The sequence below is a fragment of the Dasypus novemcinctus genome, chromosome 1, assembly GCF_030445035.2.
Source record: "Dasypus novemcinctus isolate mDasNov1 chromosome 1, mDasNov1.1.hap2, whole genome shotgun sequence".
In the NCBI taxonomy this organism is placed as follows: Eukaryota; Metazoa; Chordata; class Mammalia; order Cingulata; family Dasypodidae; genus Dasypus; species Dasypus novemcinctus.
Window position 1 is genome coordinate 208,376,079 of NC_080673.1, and position 22,723 is coordinate 208,398,801.

Below are 22,723 nucleotides of genomic sequence, written 5' to 3' on the forward strand. Positions count from 1 at the left end.
GGTCTTTTAAAATAGATCCTTCACATCTAAAAAGGCCTGCAGAGATATTTTAGTGGCACTGTGAATGGGACAGCGTTTTCTAATGTAACTTCTAGTTCATTCATAAGTTTTGTGTTTTTTCTTTTTCTTATTTTGAGTTACGGGGCCGGTGATTGGACCTGGGGCCTCCCATATGGGAGGCGGGCACTCAACCACTGCAGCCACATCCGCTCCTGATAGGTTTTAAAAATAAATATATTTAGCTTCTACTCATTCGTTCTAGGATAAGTCCCTGCAACTCGCCAGGTGCCGTTGGAGTGCCCGGCGGCGGGCCCCGGCGGGACGGGCTGAAGGCGAGCCTGGACGGCGGAGCGGCGGGAGGCAGGTGCGGCCGTGGCGGCCCCGGCTCTCGCGGCCTGTGAGCAGGTGACTGCCACGGGTTTGTGTTTCGAGAGGGCTGGACCGTGCGGACGCTGGACGTGGCGGCGGGGGAGGCGGGAGGCAGGAGGGCGGGTCCCCCCGGGCCGCGGGGGTGGGGGCGAGGGCGGGGGGGGGCGCCAGGAGGGACCCGGGGGCGTGTGCCCCGCCCAGGACGGCGCCGGGGAGGGGCCCGCGCGGGGGTCCCGGAAGCCCGGGCTCCTCGAGGGCCGAGCCGGGCCTCCCGGAAGGGCCGAGCGCCGGGCGAGCCGAGGCGCGCCGCGGGGCCGGGAGGGGCAGTCGGGCGAGCCCCCCGCGCCCGTGCGCGCCCGCGCGAGCCCAAGTGCGAGCCCGTAGCTCCTGACCTACGCACCAGGCCGCTCGACGCCGCGGGGCCCCGGGGCAGGGGCGCGCAGGGCCCGGCCTGGGCAGGGCGCGCCTCGCCCCGCACCCCGGCCCACGCTCCCGCGCCCCCGCCCAGGGCTGCGGGCGGCCCCCGGCCCTCCTCGGCACTCGAGGCCCCGGCGTCCGCCCGCGGCGCGGGGAGACGGGGTCCGAGGAGCCCCGGCTGCGGGCTCCGCCCTCCCCGCGGGCCGCGACGCCGCCCCCGGCCCCGCGCGGCGCCTCCGCGCTGCGCGCGTCGCGGCCCGGGGGGCGGCCCAGGCCGGGGCGGGGCCGGCGGGCGCGCCCTGCAGCCGCCCGCGTCCGTCCGGCGCGGCGTCCGCGCCTGGAAACAGGAGATTAATCCGGCCGCGGAAGCCCCGCCCCCGCCGCGCGCCGCCGCTCGCGTCCCCGCCCGCTCGGAGGCGGCTGCTCGGCGCGGCGCGGTCGGCTCGGCGGCCCGGGCGCAGGCGGCGGGAGCGGCGGACGGCGGAGGCCGCCCAGCGCCGGGCTCGGCGGAGCGCGCCGCATCGTGGGGCCGCGGCCGCCGCCTCTCAATGGGCAGCTCGCACTTGCTCAACAAGGGCCTGCCTCTCGGTGAGCGGGGCCGCGCGCTTCCGGCCGCGGGGGCGGCGGCGGGGGCGGGGAGCCGGCGGGAGGCGCGGGCGCGGGGGCGGGCCGAGCGCGCGCGGGGCGCCGCTTTGTGTGCGAGTGCGCGTGCGCGCCCGGCGGCCCGCGCGCCGCCGGCGGCCGGGGGCGGGGCCGGGGCCGCGCGGGCGCGCGGGCGGCCGAGTGCGCGTGCGCGGCGTCGCCGTCACGCCCGGCCGGGCCGGCGCAGGTGACACAAAGAGGCCCACGGGCCGGCGCGGCGGCTGGGGCCACCCGGGCGGGGCCGGGGCCGTGGGACCCCCAGGCCTGGCACCTCGACCCCCCTCGACCCAGGCCTCTCAGCCCCAGGATCATCAGGCCCCCAGACCCGGCCCAGGAGGCCCCAGGCCCACGAGACCCCCAGACCCGGCCCAGCAGGCCCCAGGCCCACGAGACCCCCAGACCCGGCCCAGCAGGCCCCAGGCCCACGAGACCCCCAGACCCGGCCCAGCAGGCCCCAGGCCCACGAGACCCCCAGACCCGGCCCAGCAGGCCCCAGGCCCACGAGACCCCCAGACCCGGCCCAGCAGGCCCCAGGCCCACGAGACCCCCAGACCCGGCCCAGCAGGCCCCAGGCCCACCAGACCCCCAGACCCGGCCCAGCAGGCCCCAGGCCCACGAGACCCCCAGACCCGGCCCAGCAGGCCCCAGGCCCACGAGACCCCCAGACCCGGCCCAGCAGGCCCCAGGCCCACCAGACCCCCAGACCAGGCCCAGCAGGCCCCAGGCCCACCAGACCCCCAGACCCGGCCCAGCAGGCCCCAGGCCCATCACACCCCCAGACCTCGGCTGCCGTCCTGCTGCCTGGCCCTGCCAGACCCCTAGACCGGGGCCCCAAGCGACCCTGTGGCTCGGCTCCTGGGGTCTTCAGGCCCCCAGACTCCCAGATCCGGGCCCACTCTCCCATGAGACCCCAGGCCCAGGACCAGGACCAGCAGGCCCCAGGCCCAGCAGAGCCCCCGGCCCCGGCCTGCGACCCACCGCCCTCGCTTCCAGCCATGGATTGCTTGCTCCAACCTGCCCCTCCTGCGGCCCACCTGGCCCCGCCTGGTCAGTTAGATTGGCCTTCTTTTGCTTGCTGCCACATGTGTGTGACGTGTGACCCTCCTGCCACAACCGCTGCCCCGCCGGGTCGGGGAAGTTTGAGTTCCTAACGAGCCGTGGTGTTTCATGTACAAGCACGAAAGCCGCTGGGAGCAAGGACGGCGCCCTCGCTTCTCAACGCGGCCTGCGCCCTGCCGAGGGGGTCGGAGCAGCCCGCGGCGCCTGGCCGGCCTCGCTCCCTGCTCCCCGCGCCGGCCCTGGGCGTGCGGTGGTGGTGGCAGCCTCGGGGGAGGCGGGCGGTGCGTCCCTGGGGCTGCGGGCGCCCCTGTCCTCGGGGCGCGCCGCTGCGCTTTGGCCCTTCTGTCCATGGCTTCCCAGTGGCAGAACTAATGCGCCTCTGGCCCGCGGGCGCAGGGCGGAGCGCGCGGTGCCGGCACCGGCCCGCGTCGGGGCTGCGCGTCCCTGCGTGCGAGCTGCGGGCGGCCCGGGAGCCCTCGCCGTGCGCGCCGCCCGGGCCCTCGTCTGTGGCGCGGGCGCCTCCAGGTGTTCCTGCCCCTCGGTGTCCACGGGCGCCGGCAGCTGCCCGCCCCGCCGCCCCCCGCACCTCCCCGGGCGCACCCCGCGCCTCGCCCTCCTCCTGGGGCGCCCGCGTGGCCATCTTGCAGCGCCTCCGGCCCCGGGGCGCGTGTGCTCGGCCTCCACGGGAGGGCGCTTCCGGGGTGCGGCGGGGCCAGACGGCCTGGAGCCACCCCCGGCCTGCCCTGCTGGGCCCTGGACCGTGGGCGCCCCCACCCCCGCCCCTTCCCCCGCGGCCGCTGGAGGTCGGGCCAGGAGATCCCTAGGGCTGAGGCGGCTTGTGGGAGGGGAAGGCGGCACCTGAGCCGGCAGGGCCCGAGGCTAGAACTTTCCCTGGCGGGCTGCCCGGCCTGGCCCGCCTGGGATCCGCTGAGCCTGCCAGCGGGGCCCCGCCTCCGGGGGGAAGCGGAACCCCAGGGCTGTGGGTGCGCGGGCAAAGTCACCTTCCCGTGGAGAAGCAAGCGAGATTAGTCTTCCAGGGGCCCTGCCCGGAGGGGAAGGTCAGGGCTGGGGCGCAGTCTGGAGAGGCCTCAGCCACGCACCCCGTTTCCCTCCGCTTCCGCCTGGAGTCTTGGGGGTGTTCTGGCCCCCTTTCTCGCCTGCTCCCGGCACCGCACCTTCTGCAGCGTTTTCTAGCTGGTCCTGTGAACCTCTCAAGAGTGACAACTTTGTCGTTTGTATGAAAACATTTGAAAAAGAACCGGGCTTAAAGAGACCTTCCAGCAGTGTCCCCCAGTGGTCTCCACCCCAGCATCTCCCCCCGCAACCTCCCTCCCCCAGCATCCCCCCACAGCATCTCCCCCCCAGGGTCTCCCGCCTTCCTGTGGGTTTTGGAGCAGACCAAATCTGGTATGGTGTCGCACAGCCAGCTCCTGGCGGCACCTCCGGACCTGCACCTCGGGACCCGCACGTGTGCAGGCTGCAGTGCTGTCTGGGCTCCTTGCCTTGCCCCAGAGCACTGCTGTGGGCGCTGGTGCTGCCACGGGCGCTGGGCTCTGCCACGGGCATTGGGGCACTGGGCTGAGCTGCGGGCTTGGGTTCTGCCGCGGGCGCCAGTCTCAGCCACGGGCGCCGGGCACTGCCGCGGGCACCGGGCTCAGCCACGGGCGCCGGGCACTGCCGCCGGCGCCGGGCACTGCCGTGGGCGCTGGGCTTAGCTGCGGGCGTCGGGCACTGCTGCGGGCACCACGCTCAGCTGCGGGCGCTGGGCTCAGCTGCCTGGGCCCCTGCCCTGCACACAGTTGGATGGGTGGGGTGGGAGGCCTGCGCTGTGCTCTCCTGGGCTGGACCTGCCGGCTCTGGCTCTCTGTTGCTCTCTTGGCCCCCTTGCACTTCCCTGCCACCTTCAGGCACGCGCCTTCATCCTGGCCGCCTGGGGGCCTGTGGGACACTGGGGCATGTGGCCCGGCCCCTGCCTGCCCGCCCTCCTCCGTGGTCACCTCTCTCTGCCCGGGCCTGGCCGCTGGGCCTGCTTTGCCCGCACCCCGCAGCCCCTGCAGGGCTCTGGAGCCCCCGCCTTCGCCTGCAGCCAGCCCCTTCCTCCATCCGTGCACAGGTTTGGCTTTGAGCCCCTTCTTGCCTGAGGACACAGCAGTAAGGCAGGCAGAGCGTGGCTGCAGCGGCTCATGGGCCTCGGGGCCTGGGCTGCCACCTGCCTCTGCCCGCCCCCTGGACGTTGGTGGCGGGAGGTCAGCGGCGTCTGCTGGAGGAGCCCCCGGGAACGCGGCCACGGGAACGCGGCCCTGACTTCCCAGGAGCAGCCTGCAGCCCTGAGGGGCGAGCGCCTTCCGCGGGGTCAGCGTGCTCTGCAAAGGGCCCTCTCCCTGCCCTTCCCGCTGCTTGTGGGCTCAGCGGCCTGCAGGGCCCCGTGAAGCCTCTGGCTGCCGCCATGCACTGCTGCTGAGGACCCCTCTTGGGGCAGCTGGTCACGGCGGGCACCTGAGGGACGGCGGTGCAAGGAGAGCCCTGCCCCCCGGGCCAGGCAGCCACCTCGGGGCGCTCCTGCTTGAGACGGAGCCCCGTTGCTCAGCCAGCCCTGCTGGGCACGGCAGCCGAGAGCCCGGCGCAGAGCTCCAGTGCCAGCAGGCCCCAGGCCGCCACGGGCACAGCAGAGCGTGCCGCGCCTGCGCAGGTCCAGCCGGGCCGCCACGAGCAAGGTCCACAGCGCCCCTCCCCGCCTGCACGCTCGGCACGCGCGCTCGGTGTGCGGTGAGGAAGCGGCTGTCTCCGGGTGTGCTGTTCTTGGGGTGCGTGCGCCTGTCCCCGCCGTGCTCACGGGTCTCGGGAAGCGCCGCCGTCCCAGCACCCCAGGTTCGGCGAGGGGGGCTGCGTCACGGGCCGGGGGCACCCTCGCAGCCGGGCCTGGTACCCGCAGCGCCGATAGCGCAGGAAGCCCCGGCATGGGGTGGACCGGCTGCCCGCTCAGGGGGCTCCGGGTGGGCGCAGGGACCCTGAGGGTTTCCCAGGAGCGGGGGCTTCCTTTTCTGCAAGCCGGAGCCCTCCTGGGCGGCCAGCATCCTGCTCTGAGGGTGTCCTGGCCTTGTGCCCTGGGGGCACCCCCCAGGGCGGTACTGCAGGAGGGGCGGCGGGGATGGGGTGCTGCAGCGCGGGCACCTGGCGAGACGCAGCGTCCTGCAGACGTCCAGGCCGGCTGGGTGCCCCGGCGGGCAGCCGTGCGTTGTAGCCTGAGGAGCTCACCTCCATGCCCCGACGAGCGTGCGGCAGCCTAAAGTACCATGACATGGGCAGCTTGTGCATGTCCACGTGCACGTGGAAGCCCGCTGGCACATGAGGGACGGCTTCGGCCGCGCTTCCACCCAGCACCCACCGCATGGGGAGCGGCCCTCGGGCTGGCAGCCAGCACACTGTGCGTGCCTCTGATGGCGACGACGGCCTAGTACGGTGCTGGCTCCGTGCGGCTTGAGTGTCTACCCCCGGACCCGCCCTTGGCCCCTGCGCTCGCCCCGACAGGGCGCCTGGCCTTTTCCGTGCCCGGGGTCCCCTGGCCATCGTGCATCCTGCGAGGCCGAGGCGGCCCCCGGGCCAGCGTCTGTGCTTGCAGTGAGGAGGTGGACCGCTCCTGCCGTGCAGCCTGCCGAGCCCACGTGGGTGGGAGACGAGCCGCGGGGCGGCCCTGTACCTGGAGACTGCCAGGCTGGTGCTTATTCTTTAACAGGGCGAGGGATGGGCAGTGGGCAGGCGGGACCCTCAGTGGGGTGGGGGAGAGAGTGGAGAGAGAGGACCTGAAGGACCTGGCTGAGTGCAGTGTCGGGGGTGGGGTGGGAGGGGGGAGAGGAGAGGAGAGGGGGGAGGGGGGAGGGGGCCAAGCGCAGGAGGGGGCCGCCCGGCTGTGGGTGCAGGGCTGGGTGGCGAGGGCGCCACGGTGCCCTGGATGGGACGTGGGAACACTTGGCGCTGCCTGTGGGGTGGGGGGGGCGGAGGCCAAGGGTGCTGGGGTGCGTGGTGTGGGGTCACGCGCTGCCACGGGAGCTGCAGGCCGGCCGGAGGGCCTGAGCAGGGCCGAGCCGGGCAGCAGTGACTAGCGAGGGGGCTCCGGGCGCCAGCTGCGGGGAGGCGGTTCCAGGGCCCGCACTGGCTGCCCCTTGCCTTGCCCCCGTGTCCTTTAAACTTTTTGTTTCAGAGCAAAAGACTTACAGGAATGGTTGTGAGTTCTGGGGTACCCACGCCGTTTTCCCATTGAAGCCTCCCACCCAATGGGGTGCGTGGGCCTTGGCTGTTGTCACCAGCTCCTTGTGTCGCCCTCTCCTTTCACGTGCGTTTTGTGCGCAAGGTGTGCTGCAGTCCAGGGGCCTTTGAGTGCGCCCCGTGAGCAGGCGTGTGCGTCCTGTGAGCAGGTGTGTGGGCAGACGTGTGTGCCTCACGGGCAGGCGTGTGTGCCCCGTGAGCAGGCGTGTGGGCAGATGTGTGCGCCCCGTGAGCAGGCGTGTGTGCCCCATGAGCAGGCATGTGGGCAGACGTGTGCGCCCTGTGAGCAGGCGTGTGCGCCCCATGAGCAGGTGTGTGTGTCCCACGAGCAGGCGTGCGGGCAGGCGTGTGCGCCCCGTGAGCAGGCGTGTGCGCCCCGTGAGCAGGCGTCTGTGGCGCGCCTGGTTCCATGGGCACGGCTGCGGGTGGTAGAAGAGCCCGTGCTGCCCCACCTCCTCTGCCACCTTTCGGTTTGCGTGCATCCTGGACACTGTGACTTGGCGCCCTCGGGCGGCGTGGACGCGGTGGCCGTGGCAGCTTTGGCTGCCTCGCCCGCCCTGCATCCCAGAGCCACCCCCGGGCCTGGCGTGAAGCGAGGAGCGGGACGGGCTCCAGGGCTGTGTGCAGGCTCCCGCGCTCGCTCCCGCGCTCTGTGGGCTGCCGCGGGCTGTGATGGAAGTGTCTGGGTGGTGGGACCGACTGCCGGGCGGCTGTGTGCCCGACCTCACAGCCACGCTGCCCGGTTTGTTGTGGCCTGGCCGGCACGCGTCCCCGTCCCGCTCGGGTGTCGTTCTGCACTCGAGGGTCTCGCGGTGTCTTTTGGGCAAGCTGCTGATGACGGTGTTTTCATCCCGGGAGTGTCTGTTGCTCACTGGGCTGGAAGCTTCTGGAAAGCGTCGTGGTCCCACTGCCGTCCAGATGGTAAGACCAGACAGGCCCGTGGTGCCGGGTGTGGCATGGACGTGCTCGCAGGCTGAGCAAGCCCTGTGGGCGGCAAGGTGCCCGAGCCCCTTCAGAGCCACGTGAGAGCCACGCGGTCCTGGGCAGGCACCCCCAGGACGGACCCCCCAGGGCGGCTGCTGGCATGTGCTCGGGTGGGTTTCCACCGGGGTGGGGCCCTCTGCAGTGGTCCCGGTGTCCCCGCAGGCCACGCCCGCCCGCTCTCCGCAGAGCCCAGGCCCCGGCATCCACGGGCTGCCGGTCCCTTCCCACACAGCCCATCGCGGTGACCAGGATGGTGGCCCCGGCCCCCCCCTTCCCTGCACCCCTGCCAGCGTGGTCAGCCGTCAGCCCGGAGGAAGCAGAGGCACCGGCGCTCCGGCCGCCCGCCACGGCTGCTTCAGCCCTGTCCCTCCCTGGCGCGCCAGGGCCCGTGTTCTCGGCACCGAGTCTGGGCTGGTTTGGAGCCCCCCACCCACCCACAGGCCCGCGCAGCCTAGCCCAGCTCAGCAGCACTGGCCCTGCTGTCCACTGAGCCCCCCGGCCCCGAGCACGCCCTGCAGGCCTCGGCCATGCAGCCCGCTTCCTCTCCAGGCCGTTCTCTAAACGCCGGTGCTGCGAGGTCACAGCTGCAGCAGGCGCCTCTGGGTGCGTGTGAGTTTGTGCATGTGTGCATGTGTGAGTGTGCACCCAGGTGTGCTTGTATCTTGTACATGAGCGTGAGTACATGCATGAGTGGGTGCACGTGCATATTTGTGAGAGCAAGTGTGCATGTGAGCTCATGCATGCGAGCGTGTTTTGTATGTGCATCATGTGCAGAGTGGCTGTGCATGTATACGTGTGTACCCGAGTGTGCATGTGCTCCTGGGCACCTGAGTGTGTGCTTGTGTGTGAGCATATGGGTGTCTTGTGCATCAGCCTGTGTGTAATGTGGTAGTGGGTGTGTGTGCCCAAGGGCGTGACTGTGCACCTGTGTGTGTGCACCTGAGGACGTGTCTGTGGATGTGCGCCTGCACCCGAGCATGTGGATGTGTGTGTGTGCCCAAGTAGGAGTGTGCATGTGCCTGAATAAAGCGTGTGCGTGCACCTGAGCACGTGTGTATGTGTGTACCTGAGTGCATGTATGGGTGTGGGTGTACCTGAGCGTGTGCATGTACATGTGTGCCCGAGTGTGAGCGTGTGCGTGTATCTGAGTATGTACGTGTACGTGTGTGCCCAAGTACGCGTGTGCAGCTGAGCATGTATGTGTGTGCCCGAGGACGTGTGTGCACCCGAGCATGTGTGTGCGTGTGTATGCTTGAGTACGAGTGTGCACGTGCACTTGAGCACACGTGTGGATGTGTGTGCACCTGAGTGTGTGTGCATCCATGCGTGTGTCCGAGTATGAGTGTGCCCGGGGCCTCCCGGGGGGCTGCGTGCACAGGGCCAGGCTTGTCCAGCCCATGTGGTGGGCGTGCAGGAAGTTAGCCTGAGGGGCCGCTGCCGCTGCACTGTGCGCCATCCTGCACCCTCTGTGCCTCCGTGGTCGGGCGCGCCTGGCGTGGGCCCTGGCAGGCCCTGGTGGGCTCTGTGCGCCGCCCCTCAGCTGGCCGGCCGCTGTCTCCACGCAGGCTCCCCGGCCGCGTTTGCTGAAAGCTCTCGGCCGACCTGCGCACTCGGGGAGGCGGGAGAACGCGGGTCCGCGGCTGTAGGGAGCGGGGCTGTGGGGTCTGAGGCGTCCTGTTCCTGCCTAGCCAGGTGGCCGTGGAGCCGTGGGAGCTGGGGGCCGCTCCCACCGCCCCAGGCATGCCCTTCCCGCGGGCAGCAGCGGGGTCGGACTGTCCCTGGGTGCGCCCACCCAGCCTCCATGCCCTCAGCTGTGGCCGGACACTGCCGGCTCTTGCCCTGCGCGGGCCGACGCCTGCAAGGCGCCTGGGGTGTCGGCCGCTGGCCGTGGCCTCGTGGACCCTGCCCGGGGCTGTGCTGGGGCCTGGCCCTGCAGGAAGCCCCGCTCCAGCCTCCAAGGCCCAGCTCAGCCGCTGCGGCCAGCCAGGGTGCTGCCTCTGACCTGGCGGCCGCTCGTGCTCCAGACCCAGCACCTGCAGCCGTCCCTTTACAGGCCGTGCACGGCGCTCCCTCAGCGGAGGGCAGGCTCTGCCTCCAGCCTGCCGCAGGGGCCGGGGGGTCCTGGGCTGGGCTGGTCTGGCCTCGCGTGGGCAGAGGACGCCCTCTGAGGGCGCGGCCCGGGCGACGGTCGCATGGTTTGCTGCAGCCAAAGGCCCCTGAGTCCTGAGGGCCTGGAATGTTCTTTGCGTGTCACCCCGCCTCAGTGGCCTGAGCAGGTTTGCGGGGAGACCCAGGCTGCCCCCGAGCCTTGCGGGTTTTGTGGGGCCTCGGGCGCTGTGATGGTCACGTGGTGCGTGACGTGCGTCGGGGTCCCCACACGTGGACGGGCTGGTGGGCGCAGAGCCCTGGCCCTCGTGGTCCAGGAAGCCCCCGTGGCGTCAGCGAGCGCCTTCGCCGCTGCCCTGGTGCTCGGCCCGCGCGTGGCCCCGGTGGCTCCTGGGAGGGACGGCCGTGGTCCCGTCTGCTGTTGTGCGCATGGTCCTGCCGTGTGGGGTCTCAGGCCCAATCTGCCGGCGCCTTGCGGGGCCTGCCTCTTGGTAGCCCGCGGCCGCGTACAGGCCCGAGGTGTGGCGAAGTCACACTTGTGACTCCTGGAGTCCTGGCCGGGTCCTGATGGCACCTTAATGTGTCTCTTGTGTTTGATTTTTAGTCAAGTCTTGAGCCTGACGTGGGCGGCAGGTCGCAGCGGATGAGAAGTGTACGCTTTGGTGCGAACGCCAAGGCCATGGTGCTCAGGACCGGTGCCGGGACGCGGGTCTGCCCGGGCGCCCTGAAGACAGGCGGCTCGGCGCACTCGCACTCGCACCCGCGGTCGTGGGAGCCGAGCGGGCCCTGGGAACGCCAGGTCGGGGGGCTCCCCGAGCTGAGAGCGGGTCGAACCCCCCTTTGCGGGGTACACGGCAGGCATCGCGTCCGGGCGTGCGGCTCGTGCAGTGCTGAGGCCCACTCCCTTCTCGGGGAGGCGGGGGCCTCGCCTGCAGCCCCGGCCCCTTCCAGGCTGCGTGTTGGGGGCAGCGTCTGTGCGAGCGGCACGTCCTCCCCCTGCCCTGTGGGCCGTGGGCCGCAGCCCGCTCCCCACCTGGCGTCATGGTTCTCACGGCCTGTGCACCGCGCGCAGTTCCCGCCCAAGGCTGGGGTGGATGTGCTGAGCTGGCCTGCAGCGGGGGGGCGCAGCGTCCACAGCGGTTCCAGCCGAGCTGGGAGGCCGGCGCAGGGCAGTGCTCGGCTGCGTGTCCCCCACGTTGTGGCGTCTGCAGCGCGCAGCGTCGGCAGAGCAGCCCTGGGCTGAGGGCCAGTGCCGAGGCTCCTTACTGCGCGACGCGGTGGTGTCACCAGGGCCCTCCAGGTGTGGCTCCAGGCCGGCCGCAGGAGCAGGAGCAGGAGCGCCGGGGGCAGGCAGGGCGTGGGGCGGGCGTGGGCGCCGGGGGCAGGCAGGGCGGGCGTGGGCGCCGGGGGCAGCCAGGGCGCAGGGCGGGCGTGGGTGCGGGGGGGGGCAGCTAGGGTGCTGGGTGCAAGCGCCAGGGCAGCCAGGGCACTGGGGTGGGCGTGGGCGCTGGGGGCAGCCAGGGGCAGGTGCTGGGGGCTGCTGGGCATCTGGCACAGACAGTTTCCCGGAGCCCTGTTCCCCCCCCTCCCCCCCGCCGTCCCCGGCCCCCGAGTCGATGGCTGCGGCCCGCCGTGGCAGCAGTTTCGCGCGCTGTCCTCTTCCCCATCCTAACGCCCTGAGCCCCGGTGGGTCCCGGTCAGGCGCTGTGCAGCACGGAGAGCAAGCGCACGGCCTCCTGGTGGGAACGCTGCTGGCGTGTGGTGCGCTGCGGGCGGGTGAGGGCGAGCCCTGCGCGCTGAGCCGTGGAGTTTCCAAGCAGAGGTGCGTCCTGCAGGCCGTGGGTGAGCGCGGCCCTGCGGCACATCTTGCTGGCTCTGCTATCCGGGGCAGCTGGGCCTGCACATCCTGGGGCATCGGTCCTGGCGAGGGTGCGCCGCATGTGGGATCATGAGCGTGAGCGCGGGAGGTGGCCTGCGGCGGTCAGTCCTGCAGAGCCCAGACCGCCGCGGAGGGCTGCGCTCGGCCGCCCGCCACACGAGCAGGAGCCGGCATGGGACTGGGTCTTCCTCCCAGGGCTGGGGCGTGAGGCTGTCTGCGGACCGCTGTGCGGACCGCGCGGCCGGCTCTGTGTCCCCTCCTGGGCCGGGAGGCACGTAGCTCAATGTCGCAGACCGCTGCTGCTCATTTGCGGCGCGGCCCTACCTTGGTCTGGTTTGTCCTGCACGCACACACCTGGCCGCGCCCCAGGGAGGATGCTGTTCCTTGAGCGGCCCGCTCTGCCGCCCGTGCACCCACCTGCCCGCGGCGACAGCGTGCTGTGGCCCCACCTGCCACACCTGGCCCCGAGCCGCCCTCGACGCCCCCGTGCTGCGCGTGGGCACTGGTTCTGGGGCACCTCCCGCTTGCGTGCTGGGTGGAAGGGTCTCGGGGAGTCTTGGCAAGGGGTGGGCAGGCCCTGCCTCAGCACCTGGGGCTGGGGTCGCGGCGGCCTGCGCAGCGCGTCAGGGGCGTGGTCGTGTCGCACTTGCGGCGTCCGCTCTCGGGAAGCTCAGGGCTGCCGGTGCTTCTGCGAGCGTCCGCCTTCCCGTGTTCCCGCTGTTCCTTGGGCTTTAAAACCTGCCGGGGGAGACAGGCGCCCGAAGGTGTTGGGGCGGAGCTCTCGGGCGCTGCAGGGGTCCCGGCCACCGCTGCAGCTTTGGGCGCGGGAGAACGTGACGCTGAGGGCGCTGTCACCTGCATGACTTGGCACCAGCGACGTGGAGGGGCGCCTGGAGGGACTGTGGGGGGGCTTCCCCGCCCGGGACCGCCGCCCAGGACGCCCTCCTCACCCAGGCTCCCCCCGGGGTCTCTGTGCCCCTCCCCGGGAGGTGGCGATGCAGCACCTCCTGTTTGTTTTCTGAGAATGCTCACGTGACTTCCACGGGGCCTGGGACGTCCCCCAGGCCGGCCGCGTGGACCGCAGCGGGGCGCAGGGCGCGGGCTGAGCGTCTCGCGTGTCGTTGCAGGCGTGCGACCCCCGATCATGAACGGGCCGCTGCACCCCCGGCCCCTGGTGGCGCTGCTCGACGGCCGGGACTGCACCGTGGAGATGCCCATCCTGAAGGACGTCGCCACCGTGGCCTTCTGCGACGCGCAGTCCACGCAGGAGATCCACGAGAAGGTGGGTGCGCGGGGGCCGGGCGCGCAGCAGCGGGGGCTCAGTGCTCGCGGCCGAGCTGTCATCCACCGGCCGGCGCTGGGGGAGGAGGCCCGCTCCCCTCCTGCTGTCCGCCGTCGTTCTTCGTTCTCACCGACCGTCCCCCGGCTCGTGGCTCCTGGACTGGAGTGCGGCCCGGACGCCGCGCAGCCAGCGCTCTGGGAGGCCTGGGCCGTCACGGGAGACCTCCCCCCAACCCGAGCTCAAGGACCGCTTTCGCGGCTCCATGCTTGCCTTGGAGAGCCCCCGTCAAGATGGCTCACTTGTCCGTTTGCTTGTTGTTTCTGCTCGTTGTTTTTGGCCGTGGTCTGATTTTTCTTCAGGAGACACGGGGAACCGAACCTGGACCTCCTGTGTGGGAGGCGGGCACTCAACTGCTCGAACCGCATCCACTCGCTGCTCACTTGTTTTTTCATCTGCTCGTTGTCTTTGCTCATTGTCTGCTCCTTGTTTGTCTTCTTTAGGAGGTACCAGGAACTGAACCCGAGACCTCCCGTGTGGGAGGTGGGCGCTCATCTTGAGCCACATCAGCTTCTTGCTTTGGAGACTTAGAGGACTTTTCCTCTTGGTGGAAAACAGGTTAACGTCGTTACGTCTGCTAATTCAGAGCAATTTTCGAATAAAAACACCTAAGCCAGCAGGATGAAATTAAGAAAAAACCGTCTCCTGGAAAGCACTGGCGGCGTGCTGAGTGGGGCCCATCATGGGCCGCGAGCAGAGGCCTGGGCCGGGGCGGTGGAAGGTTTCAGGCCTGGACCGCGGTGTCCCCACTCTGCAGGAGCCGGCGGAGAGGCCGAGCTCTGCTGCGGCGGCCACCTGAGGCAGGACCGGGCGGCCTCGCCAGGCGGGAGGACGTGCCGAGACACGGCTGCGCCCCACGCCTGCCGCCCCAGGCCGCCCCGCTCCGGGCCTGGGGGGTGGGTTCTCAGTGCTCCCGGGGTGCGTGGAGGCTGCAGGAATCCTGGCAGCCGACATGGAGAAAAGCCCCAGCGGACGCTCGTTCCCTCCAGTCAGGGCGCCAGGAGAGGACGGACTGCTCTGCCACGCCCCGACAGCGGGGAAACCGTGCCCCCGCCCCCGGCAAGGACGGAGTGGGAAGCTGGGCTCCCTGGGGACCCTGCCCTGCCCCGTGAGGCCCGGCTGTGGGGAGCGCGGGGCGGCTCGTCGGCCTTGGAGGAGGACGGAGGGGCCCTGACCCGCCCCCGTGGGCCGCGGCCTCAGGACGCCAGCCAAGCCTGGAGTTGCTGATGTGCAGAGTGCGAGGCCATGGCCTGGGAGCGCCAGGGTCTTGGGAGGAGTTCGCGCCAAGTGGAAGAGGACCCTGGGGAGATGCAGCCCTGGGTGGCAGGGTGCTCGAGGCGCGGGGTGCGAGTCGGCAGGCGGAAGTTCAGAGCAGCGGGGAAGGTTTGCTGCAGTGAGCAATCGCAGACATGCCTCAGCAAAAAAAAAAAAAAAGAAGATATGAAGAAAGACCCCATGGCAACTTTAGAGCTGGAAACTGAAATAAAAAGCTCAGCGGATGGACTCAGTGGCCAGCATGATGAACACACACGCACTGGGGCTCCGGGGGCCTGGGGGCCACCACAGAGGACCCGAGCTTTGTGTCATGTCCTGGAGGCAGAGGGCAGGGAGCCCGGGGCTGGAGAATTACTGGGAGAACTTGGCCGGAAACACCCCGAGTTTGGTGAGAGCACGAGCTGCGGAGCCTGAGCTGAGTGAGCCCCAGTCAGGATAAACCCACTTGAACGTCCAGGACAAATCAGACTCCTAACGTTCAAGACAGAGAAGCATCTTGAGAGCAGCCAAGGAAAGGGGGTCTGTGTGCGGGGCGGCGCTGCGTGCCCGACCATGGCGCTCGCCCCCAAAGCTCGGCAGCAGCGGCAGGGGCTGTTCCTGGGCGCTGCGGGGCGCTGTCGGCCCCGAATCCTGCGCCAGCCGAGGTGTCCTCGGAGCAGGGGAGAAGTGAAGACCTCAGGTGAAGGTAGCGGGGGCTCTGCCGCAGGACGCAAGCGCCCTCCCGCGTCGCCCTGGAGAGGCGAGCACCTGCGTCCGGCAGGAGCTGCCCGCAGGTGTTGGTCAGCTCCACGTGTCCGCAGGTGTCCTCGTGGGCGCGTGACTGAACCGCGCACGTGCTCGGTGGACCGGGCGTGAGTGCGAGGCAGGCCGGGGGTTCTCCCGGGACAGGAACCGCCCCAGGTGGCGTGGCACGACATCTTTACAGAACGCCCGAGACGGCGCAACGAGGTGGAGCAGATCAGTGTGGGGGTGAGGCGGGGGCCAAGGGAGCCCCGGCCGGTGGGATGTCGCCCGGGGCAGTGGGGTGTGGCTCGCCTGGCCTCGCTGCTGCTCCTCACAGCACACACGGCTCCGCGGCCGCCTCGGCGAACCACGCTGTTAGGACCGAACACCACCAGGTGACCGCCCCCGTCTACCAGGACCACAAAGCCAGAGGCCGTGGAGGAGGCAGGAGGAGGAAGTTCCCGGAACGCCAGCCGTGAGAAAACACGGCGGCAGGTGAGACGCGGTGAGGTCAGAACCGACCTACCAGGTCTGGTAGCAAATGTGAACAGGCTACGTTCTGTGCTGTTCTAGAAGGTGAGGCCAAAACAGCATGCCGGCTGGTTTTGTTTCTGAGAGAGACAACGTAATAAAACGACACTGAGACGGTACAGCGAGAGGAACGGCGGTCAGCGCAGAAGTCAAGGAAACACGAGTGGCTCGTCAGTGGACGGGAAGATACATGGCCGTGCCCGCTGCAGGGGCCTGGGCGCAGCGCGGAGGGCGGCAGAGCCGTGGGAGCCAGCCTCAGCTGCTCTTCTCGGGGAGGTCCTGGGAGACGCGCCCGGCAGGGCGAGGCGGCCACCAAGCGAGGGGCCGTGAGTGCCAGGAGGCGGGGCGCCGTCCAGGCTGGCGCCTGGGGCCGGCTTCGCCTCTGCGCTGCGGTCGCGCTCAGGACTGCGGGCAGGAGCGCCGAGGGGAAGACAGCAGCTCGCTGTGGGTGCTGCAGGGCCGCCCTCTGTGTCGGGGCAGCCTCGCGCTCGGGGTCACCGCAGCGGAGCCGTGCTCCATCCGGGCAGGTCCAGGACCTGGAGCTGCCCGCGGGGGCCTGCGCACACGGCAAGGGGGGCTTGACTGCGGGTCCCGGGCACTCGGGCCCCGAGTGGAGAACGGGCGGCCTCTCCCACTGCGCACACATGGGCGCCGGCCAGGGCCACGTTTAGGCCGATGCCTGCAGGACCAGAGGGAGTCCCGAGGGGTCCCGACACGGAAAACGGCACCTGGAGGGAAAGGCCAACTTGGGCGAGTGGCAGATGCGACGCGGCACGGGAGGCCGAAGGCGTCAGCCCGGCGGGAGGCCAGGCCGGTGTCTGCAGCGGAGGAGCCCGAGGCCCGGCATCTCGGTCTCCCAGGCAACAGAAAGCAGCAGATCCCCACACGGGGGACGGGGCCTCCAAATAGGGGTGTCCCCACGGGCCCCAGGCTCACACGCAGAGGAGAGGGTGCTGGGTGGCAGGAGCAGCAGGCGCCGTCTGTTTGGGTGGGACTTTGGCAGTTTCTGTGAAAAGTTGAAGCGTGCAGACTTCTCAGCGCGCCTCCTGCGCTGGGCCTGCACGGGACTGTTTGCGGTAGAGAAGCACGGAAGCATCTGGAAGCTGTGGCGGGTGTGTCCCTTCTGTCACCCTGAATGTGCCTTCGCCTGTGGACCTAGGAGGGTAAGAAAATGGGAGAACATGGTTACGTACAGAAAGCACTTCCCTCCAAGACGACGGCGGGCCGTGCCCGGGCACCCGCACCGTGCGTGGCTGCCTGGAGAGAAGCTGGACGGCCCTGGATGGGGGCAGGATGGCATGGCCGGGGCACACCGGCCTGTGCCGTGCTGAGCAGCTGGACCCCACTCTGCTGCCGCGGGGGGCGTCACGGGCTGTCTCCAGCCAGGCAGCACCAAGCCCGCCCCAGTCCTGAGCTGGGGAACTGGAGCAGAGTGGGGGTAAGTCACTGGCCTGGCCACACAGTGGATGGCTCCTGGGAGGCTGATGAGATACCTGGGGGCGGAGTGGCCACTTTGCAACCAAGAGGGGAAAACGGGGGAGCCGCAGGGAGGGTGAGCCAGGAAGCTGGTTGGGGCAGCTGCGGGGGCCCGCTTGGCCCCCTGCGCATGCGTGCGCTGTCCCGTAGCGGAGTACACGCCCTCTGGGGCGCGGGGCGGCAGGGCCTCTGTTCTGAGGTGTGCACGTGGCTGGTGTCCGTTGTAAGCAGACGCCCGTGCAGACAGGAGGAGGAGGGAGTGACGGACCAGGACGTGCCCCGGGCTCGCGTGGAGACGCCTGTCAGAACGCGCGTTGTGCTGCTGGGGCCGCTGGGCTGTCGCTGCTGAGCCACCACGGGGTCTCCGCTGGACCCTCTGGCTTCCGTTCCTAGGAATTCACCGCAGGGGAACAAACGAGCATAGACACGGGCGAGGGTCCGTCACACTGGCCCTGCCCGGGGTGGCCCGAGCCCCCCAGCAGCAGGAGCGGCCAGCCGAGGAGTTGGCTTGGCCTGAGGCCGGGTGGGAAGGCGAGCTCTGCTGGGAGGCGGGTGGCCGGCACGAGGGACCCCACGGCCCTCCTCCAGACGGCCTGGCAGGGGCCCCGCAGCACCGCCACCCGCTGCACCCCACTGCCTGCTCTTCTGGCCCCTCCCATCCTGGCTCCCCGTCCCCACGCCTGCACCCCCCGTCTCCTCCTCCGCCTGCCCCCCCCACCCCCACGTTGGCCCTGGCCCTGCTGTCCCCAGTCTCGTCTCCCTCATCCTCTGCCTCCGTCCCCACCTCCTGTGCCCCCTCCCCTGGTGCCCGCTGCCTCCCGCCCCCCACTGGGTATGAGGCCTCCACGAGCGTCCTCGCTCCTGGCCCGCTCTGCCCTTGGTCCCGGGCGCCTCGCTCACTGCTACACCCACTCCGTGCCTCGCCCGGCTCTTGCCGCTCAGGCCATGTCTTGCATGCAGCCTCCTGGCTGCCCTGGCTGCAGGCGCTGAGGTCTGTGCCCGCACAGCCTCGTCCAGTGGACTCGTGGCGTACGGGGGGCTGGCCTGCCCCCGCCTAGGACCATCGTGGAAGTCCAGGCTGGCCTGGCACTGCGGGGCCCGGAGCCCAGGCCCCCTCTGCCTGCTGCTCAGCTGCCTGCTGTGGCCTGCCGTGGCCAGCGTCGTCCCGATAGCCGTTGTCCGGTTTTACTCCAACTAGCAGGAAGTGGAGGGAGGCCAGGCCCCAAGGCCTGGAAGAGATGGGGTGGCCGGGTCCAATGGAAGGGGAGGTTCAGTCATCACTGGGAGAGGGGGTAGCAATGGGAGGCTTCCAGTGTCCCTGCAGGCCCTGAGGCCGCATGCGCCACTTCCCACATGCAGAGCACGCGCTCCTATCGCTGTCTGTGTTGGCTCAAAGCCCAGGCTCTCAGATGTGCAGGCCTTGGCGTCAGCTCAAGTGTGGCATCTCGTGGTCCAGCACACTGTGCACACCCATTTGTTGGTCTTCCTGACTGGAGACCTGGGATCAGCACAGCCACTGGCCTCCCTCGAGCTGGGATCCAGGATCAGCACAGCCGTCGGCCTACCAAGATCCAGGATCAGCATGGTCATCAGCCTTCCTCGAGCTGGGATCCAGGATCAGCACAGCCATCAGCCTCCCTCACCTAGGACTCGGGATCAGTACAGCCGTCGCCCTTCCTCACCTAGGATCTGGGATCAGCATAGTCGTGGTCTGCCCCAGTTCGCAGCGACTGTTGCACGGAGTTTGAGACGTGGTTAGTGTGGAGACTTAGGGCTCACGTGCCACCTGAATGGTGACACGTCGCTGCATGACACGTGTCGGGTCGGATGCTGAGCCTGAACATTTCAAGGTTGCTGGATGGGCGTTGCTGGGAGCCCCTCCGTGTGTGCGGCCCCTGAGGGCAGCGGGCAGGGGCCCTGCGGCCACACGGCCCGTCCTGTGCTGCCGGCCTGGGCTCAGCGCGAGCACCCGGGCCTGCGAGCCCAGCTGAGGTGTCTTACAGAGGCCGCTTCCCTTGCCGTCCTCGCCAGCCGCGGGCGTCCCCCAGCAGGCGGGAGACGGGGTGTGACTCGGGCGTCTGGCGCAGCCGCCTGCTCCCCCCTGCCCGCCACGGCCGCAGGGTGAGACGGCCGAGGCCTGTGCCCAGGACCCTAGATGGGGGTGTGCTGGCGCCTTCCCAGCCAGAGCTGCGGGCCCAGGCTGCAGGCTCCCGGCCGGGTGTGGACGTGGCCCCGACTCCTGGGGCGCTGGCTGGGGACACGAGCCACGGAGGGGACAGGCAGGCGGAGGGGGCCGCCAGGCCTCCAGTTGCGCTGGCGGAGCGTGGTCTCACCCCGGGGCCTGAGGGGCCTGAGTGGCGGGGGCCGCTCCCGCCGGGTCCCTGAGCGTCCAGGAGGAGGCAGGAGTGACCACAGCCTCGCCTCCCGGCAGCACAGAGCCACGCAGCAGCCACACGGGCCTGCGCTGGAGCGGAGCTCCCGTCCTCTGGCCTCTTAGTGGTCAGGGAGAGCCACGCCGAGGGGACCGCCCGTGCGTAGAGCTGCCTGCCGCCCCCTCGGTGGGCCCAGCAGGCCCCCTGCCCTGGCCCCAGTCCCCAGGCCTCTTGAAGACAGGACGAGGGAGGAGCTGAGCTGGGAGGGCTGTGCCCACGCGGGGACCCTGGGTGCCGCCATCTGGACGCGCAGCCTCCAGCCCCCTCCCCTATCCGACCCGCAGCCAGCCTGCTGGGGCCTCGGGAGCGTGCCAGTTCCTTTTGTGGTCTGTAGGAGTGGTGTGCGGGTGGACACGTGTGTGTGTGGGTGGACACGTGTGTGTGTGGGTGGACACAGGCAAATGCGTGGGTGGACACGTGGATGTGTATGTGCGGCCACGTGTCCCCGGGTGGTGGCGCCTCCTCAGTCCTGCGGGCTGACCACATGTGGCCCACTGTGAGGCGGGACCTCGAGGAGGCTGAGCCTTGGGTCCTGAGCTGGCTGCATCCCCCGCGCCCCTCAAGGCAGCCACTGACCAGCAGCCCTGTGTGTGCCCTGGCGCCCGTGGGCGGCCCCGTGTGTGCAGGAGGAGGGCTGGTCGGGAGGCTGCCCAGCCAGGGGCCTGGGCCGGGTGAGCGCCTGCGGCCTCTTTCTAGGGCCCCTCCCCCCACGGTCCCTCTCCCTGGGTCCGTGACCTCTTGGGGTCTGGCCTCTCCCTGGTACCTGTGGCCTCTCCCTGGGCCTGTGGCCTCTCCTCCAGGTCCAGTGGCCTCTTCCTGGGGTCTGTGGCCTCTCCCTGGGTCCGTGGCCTGTCCCTGGAGCCCGTGGCCGCTTCCTGGGTCCGTGGCCTCTCCATGTGGCCCCTCCCAGGTGGGCTGGTTCCTTCCACGTGGGGCTGCCGTGGACACCCTCCGGGCTGTGCGATGGGTCACGGCCGCCCTCTGCGTCCCTCCCAGGTCCTGAACGAAGCCGTGGGCGCACTCATGTACCACACCATCACCCTGACGCGGGAAGACCTGGAGAAGTTCAAAGCGCTCCGCATCATCGTCCGGATCGGCAGCGGCTTTGACAACATCGACATCAAGTCGGCAGGCGACTTAGGTAAGGCGCTCCGCGTGCGCCTTCGCCTTCTTGCCAGGGTGGTCTTTCCACAGTTTGCTCTCTTTTGCCCTCCGAGGTCCCCGCCAGGGAGCCAGCTGGCGGCCCGACAGGGCTTCTGGGCGAGCTGCCCCCGCACGGACAGACCGGGCCCTTGTACTGGCCACTGGCGCCGCCTCCTTGGCCCGGCCCAGGCAGTGTCCCTGGGTGCTGGGGAGGACCGTGCCCGCAGCCTGGCTCCCTCGGACGGCTGCCCCGGGCGCGTCGGCATTTGCCGACCTGTGTCCTGTGTGATTTAGAGGGTCCAACACTTGCCCTTCTGCCCAGGGACCGTCTGTGGCCGGGGCACGTGCTTGTTCCTTCAAGTCTGCCCTCTGGGGATGCATGGCCTGGTGGCTGCACAGCCCCCCACTCCCCTCCGTGAGATGTCTGTGGGGGTGGGGTGGGGAGAAGGGAGGGGTGCCGGGCACACGGGCATGGTGGCACCCAGGGCAGGTGGCCGCTGGCCCGACGCCCACGTGCGCCTGTGGTCGTGTGGTTTGCTCGGCAGCCCCCGACGGCAGGCTGGCTTCTCGGTGGGCAGCTGTGCCAAGGCCCGCCGGGCCACGGCCCTGCAGCGTCCGTCCTGGCAGGCTGGCCCGGGGCGCGGTGACCCCCCAGCCTTGGTCCCTGTGTCCTCACAGGCATCGCGGTCTGCAACGTGCCCGCCGCGTCAGTGGAGGAGACGGCCGACTCCACGCTGTGCCACATCCTGAACCTGTACCGGCGGACTACCTGGCTGCACCAGGCGCTGCGGGAAGGCACGCGGGTCCAGAGCGTCGAGCAGATCCGCGAGGTGGCCTCGGGGGCCGCCAGGATCCGTGGAGAGACCCTGGGCATCATCGGACTAGGTGCGTCGCCGGCCGCGGGTCTGCAGGCCTCGGTGCCGCGGCTCGCGCTCCCCTCGCCTCTGGCAGGCTGACGCCCACGGGGCAGTGGGCAGAAGCGCTGCGTGCAGGAGGGCCCTCGTGTACCTGGAGTAGGTGGTACAGCAAACTCGCTGCCCCTTCCGGGTGGAGGTGGTACAGCGTGGTCCACCTGCCCCCAGGCTGCAGGGGGTCACCTCGAGGCCAGTGCCGTGTCGGGGGCCGAGCGTGGGGCCTTGCTGCTGGCAGATCGGGCACCCCGTGATGGCTGCAGCCAAGTCGGCCTTGGGGAGGGGAAGTCCGTGTTGCTGAGTCCGTGCATAATGTCCATCCCTGCCTCCGTGGCCACTTAGTTCATGAGCCCACGGGGCAATGCAGGAGAGGCTGGGGAAGAGGCTGAGCGTCAGCCACAGAGCGGGGGGTCGTCTTAGCCACTTGACTATTAAAATCTCCCTCGACTGAAGTCTCCTTCTGGTGAGCATTCACACGGGACACAAATACTGTCATGGTTTTGCCCATTAGAAAGGTCTGTCCACACACCTCTTCATCACCAGTTTTCCAGTCATGTTTCTTCCAAGTCCCTGACCGTCCAGCCAGACCACCAGCAGCACCCATGAGTCAGTGCACAAACGCACTTGTAGCCATTTCTCCTTCCGAGCAAAATGAAAGACCAGGTGCACTGCTTGGAGTTCTGCCCCCTGGGAGGATCTGCCCTCACCACTGTCCTTCAGGGATGTCCCAGAAAGGGGCTGCAGTGCTGCAGCTATCCACTTTCGGTGGTACCTGCATGTCCTGCAGAACCATCTGCAAACCAGCCCGAGTTTTCTCTTCCTCAGTCAGCTGATTGTAAGGGACTCCCCAAGAGGCCAAAGCTGTGGGCTGGGAAGGAGAAGGTAACACGGCAGGGTGGTGACCGTGGACATTTGGGCCACTTCCTATTGTAACTTACTTGTACCTTCAGGACCCGCTCGAGCCCTATCGTCTATACCACATCCACTTTACGATGGAGTGCTGCTGTGCGCACCCAACTTCATGGTTTGGTGGATCAGACAATAACCAAGTGATGATGGGCAGCTCAGGTCTCGTGGTAACTTGATGGCCCATGGTCAAGCGTTCAGTCTCCACTAAGGCCCACAGCAAGCCAAAAGCTGTTTCTCAAAAGGGGAGGAGTTACCTGCAGAGGAT

At 69.7% G+C, this 22,723-nt stretch overlaps 1 protein-coding gene across 5 annotated transcripts in view; it reads left to right on the forward strand.

Moving 5' to 3' along the window:
* Window positions 1–251: 251 nt before the first annotated feature.
* The window catches only part of CTBP1 (C-terminal binding protein 1), a 33,779-nt gene continuing 11,307 nt past the window's right edge, over window positions 252–22,723 (forward strand). For 2 of the 5 annotated variants that reach the window (XM_058301793.2, XM_058301802.2), the window contains exons 1-4: window positions 1,638–2,475; window positions 12,847–13,001; window positions 20,492–20,636; window positions 21,317–21,523. In XM_058301793.2, the coding sequence (XP_058157776.1) occupies window positions 2,331–2,475; window positions 12,847–13,001; window positions 20,492–20,636; window positions 21,317–21,523 (652 nt within the window). In that variant the 5' untranslated portion in view covers window positions 1,638–2,330. Of the gene's footprint in view, window positions 406–1,062; window positions 1,375–1,637; window positions 2,476–12,846; window positions 13,002–20,491; window positions 20,637–21,316; window positions 21,524–22,723 lie in introns of those variants that run through there. The other 3 variants (XM_071217660.1, XM_071217661.1, XM_058301807.1) reach the window with 3 other exon arrangements.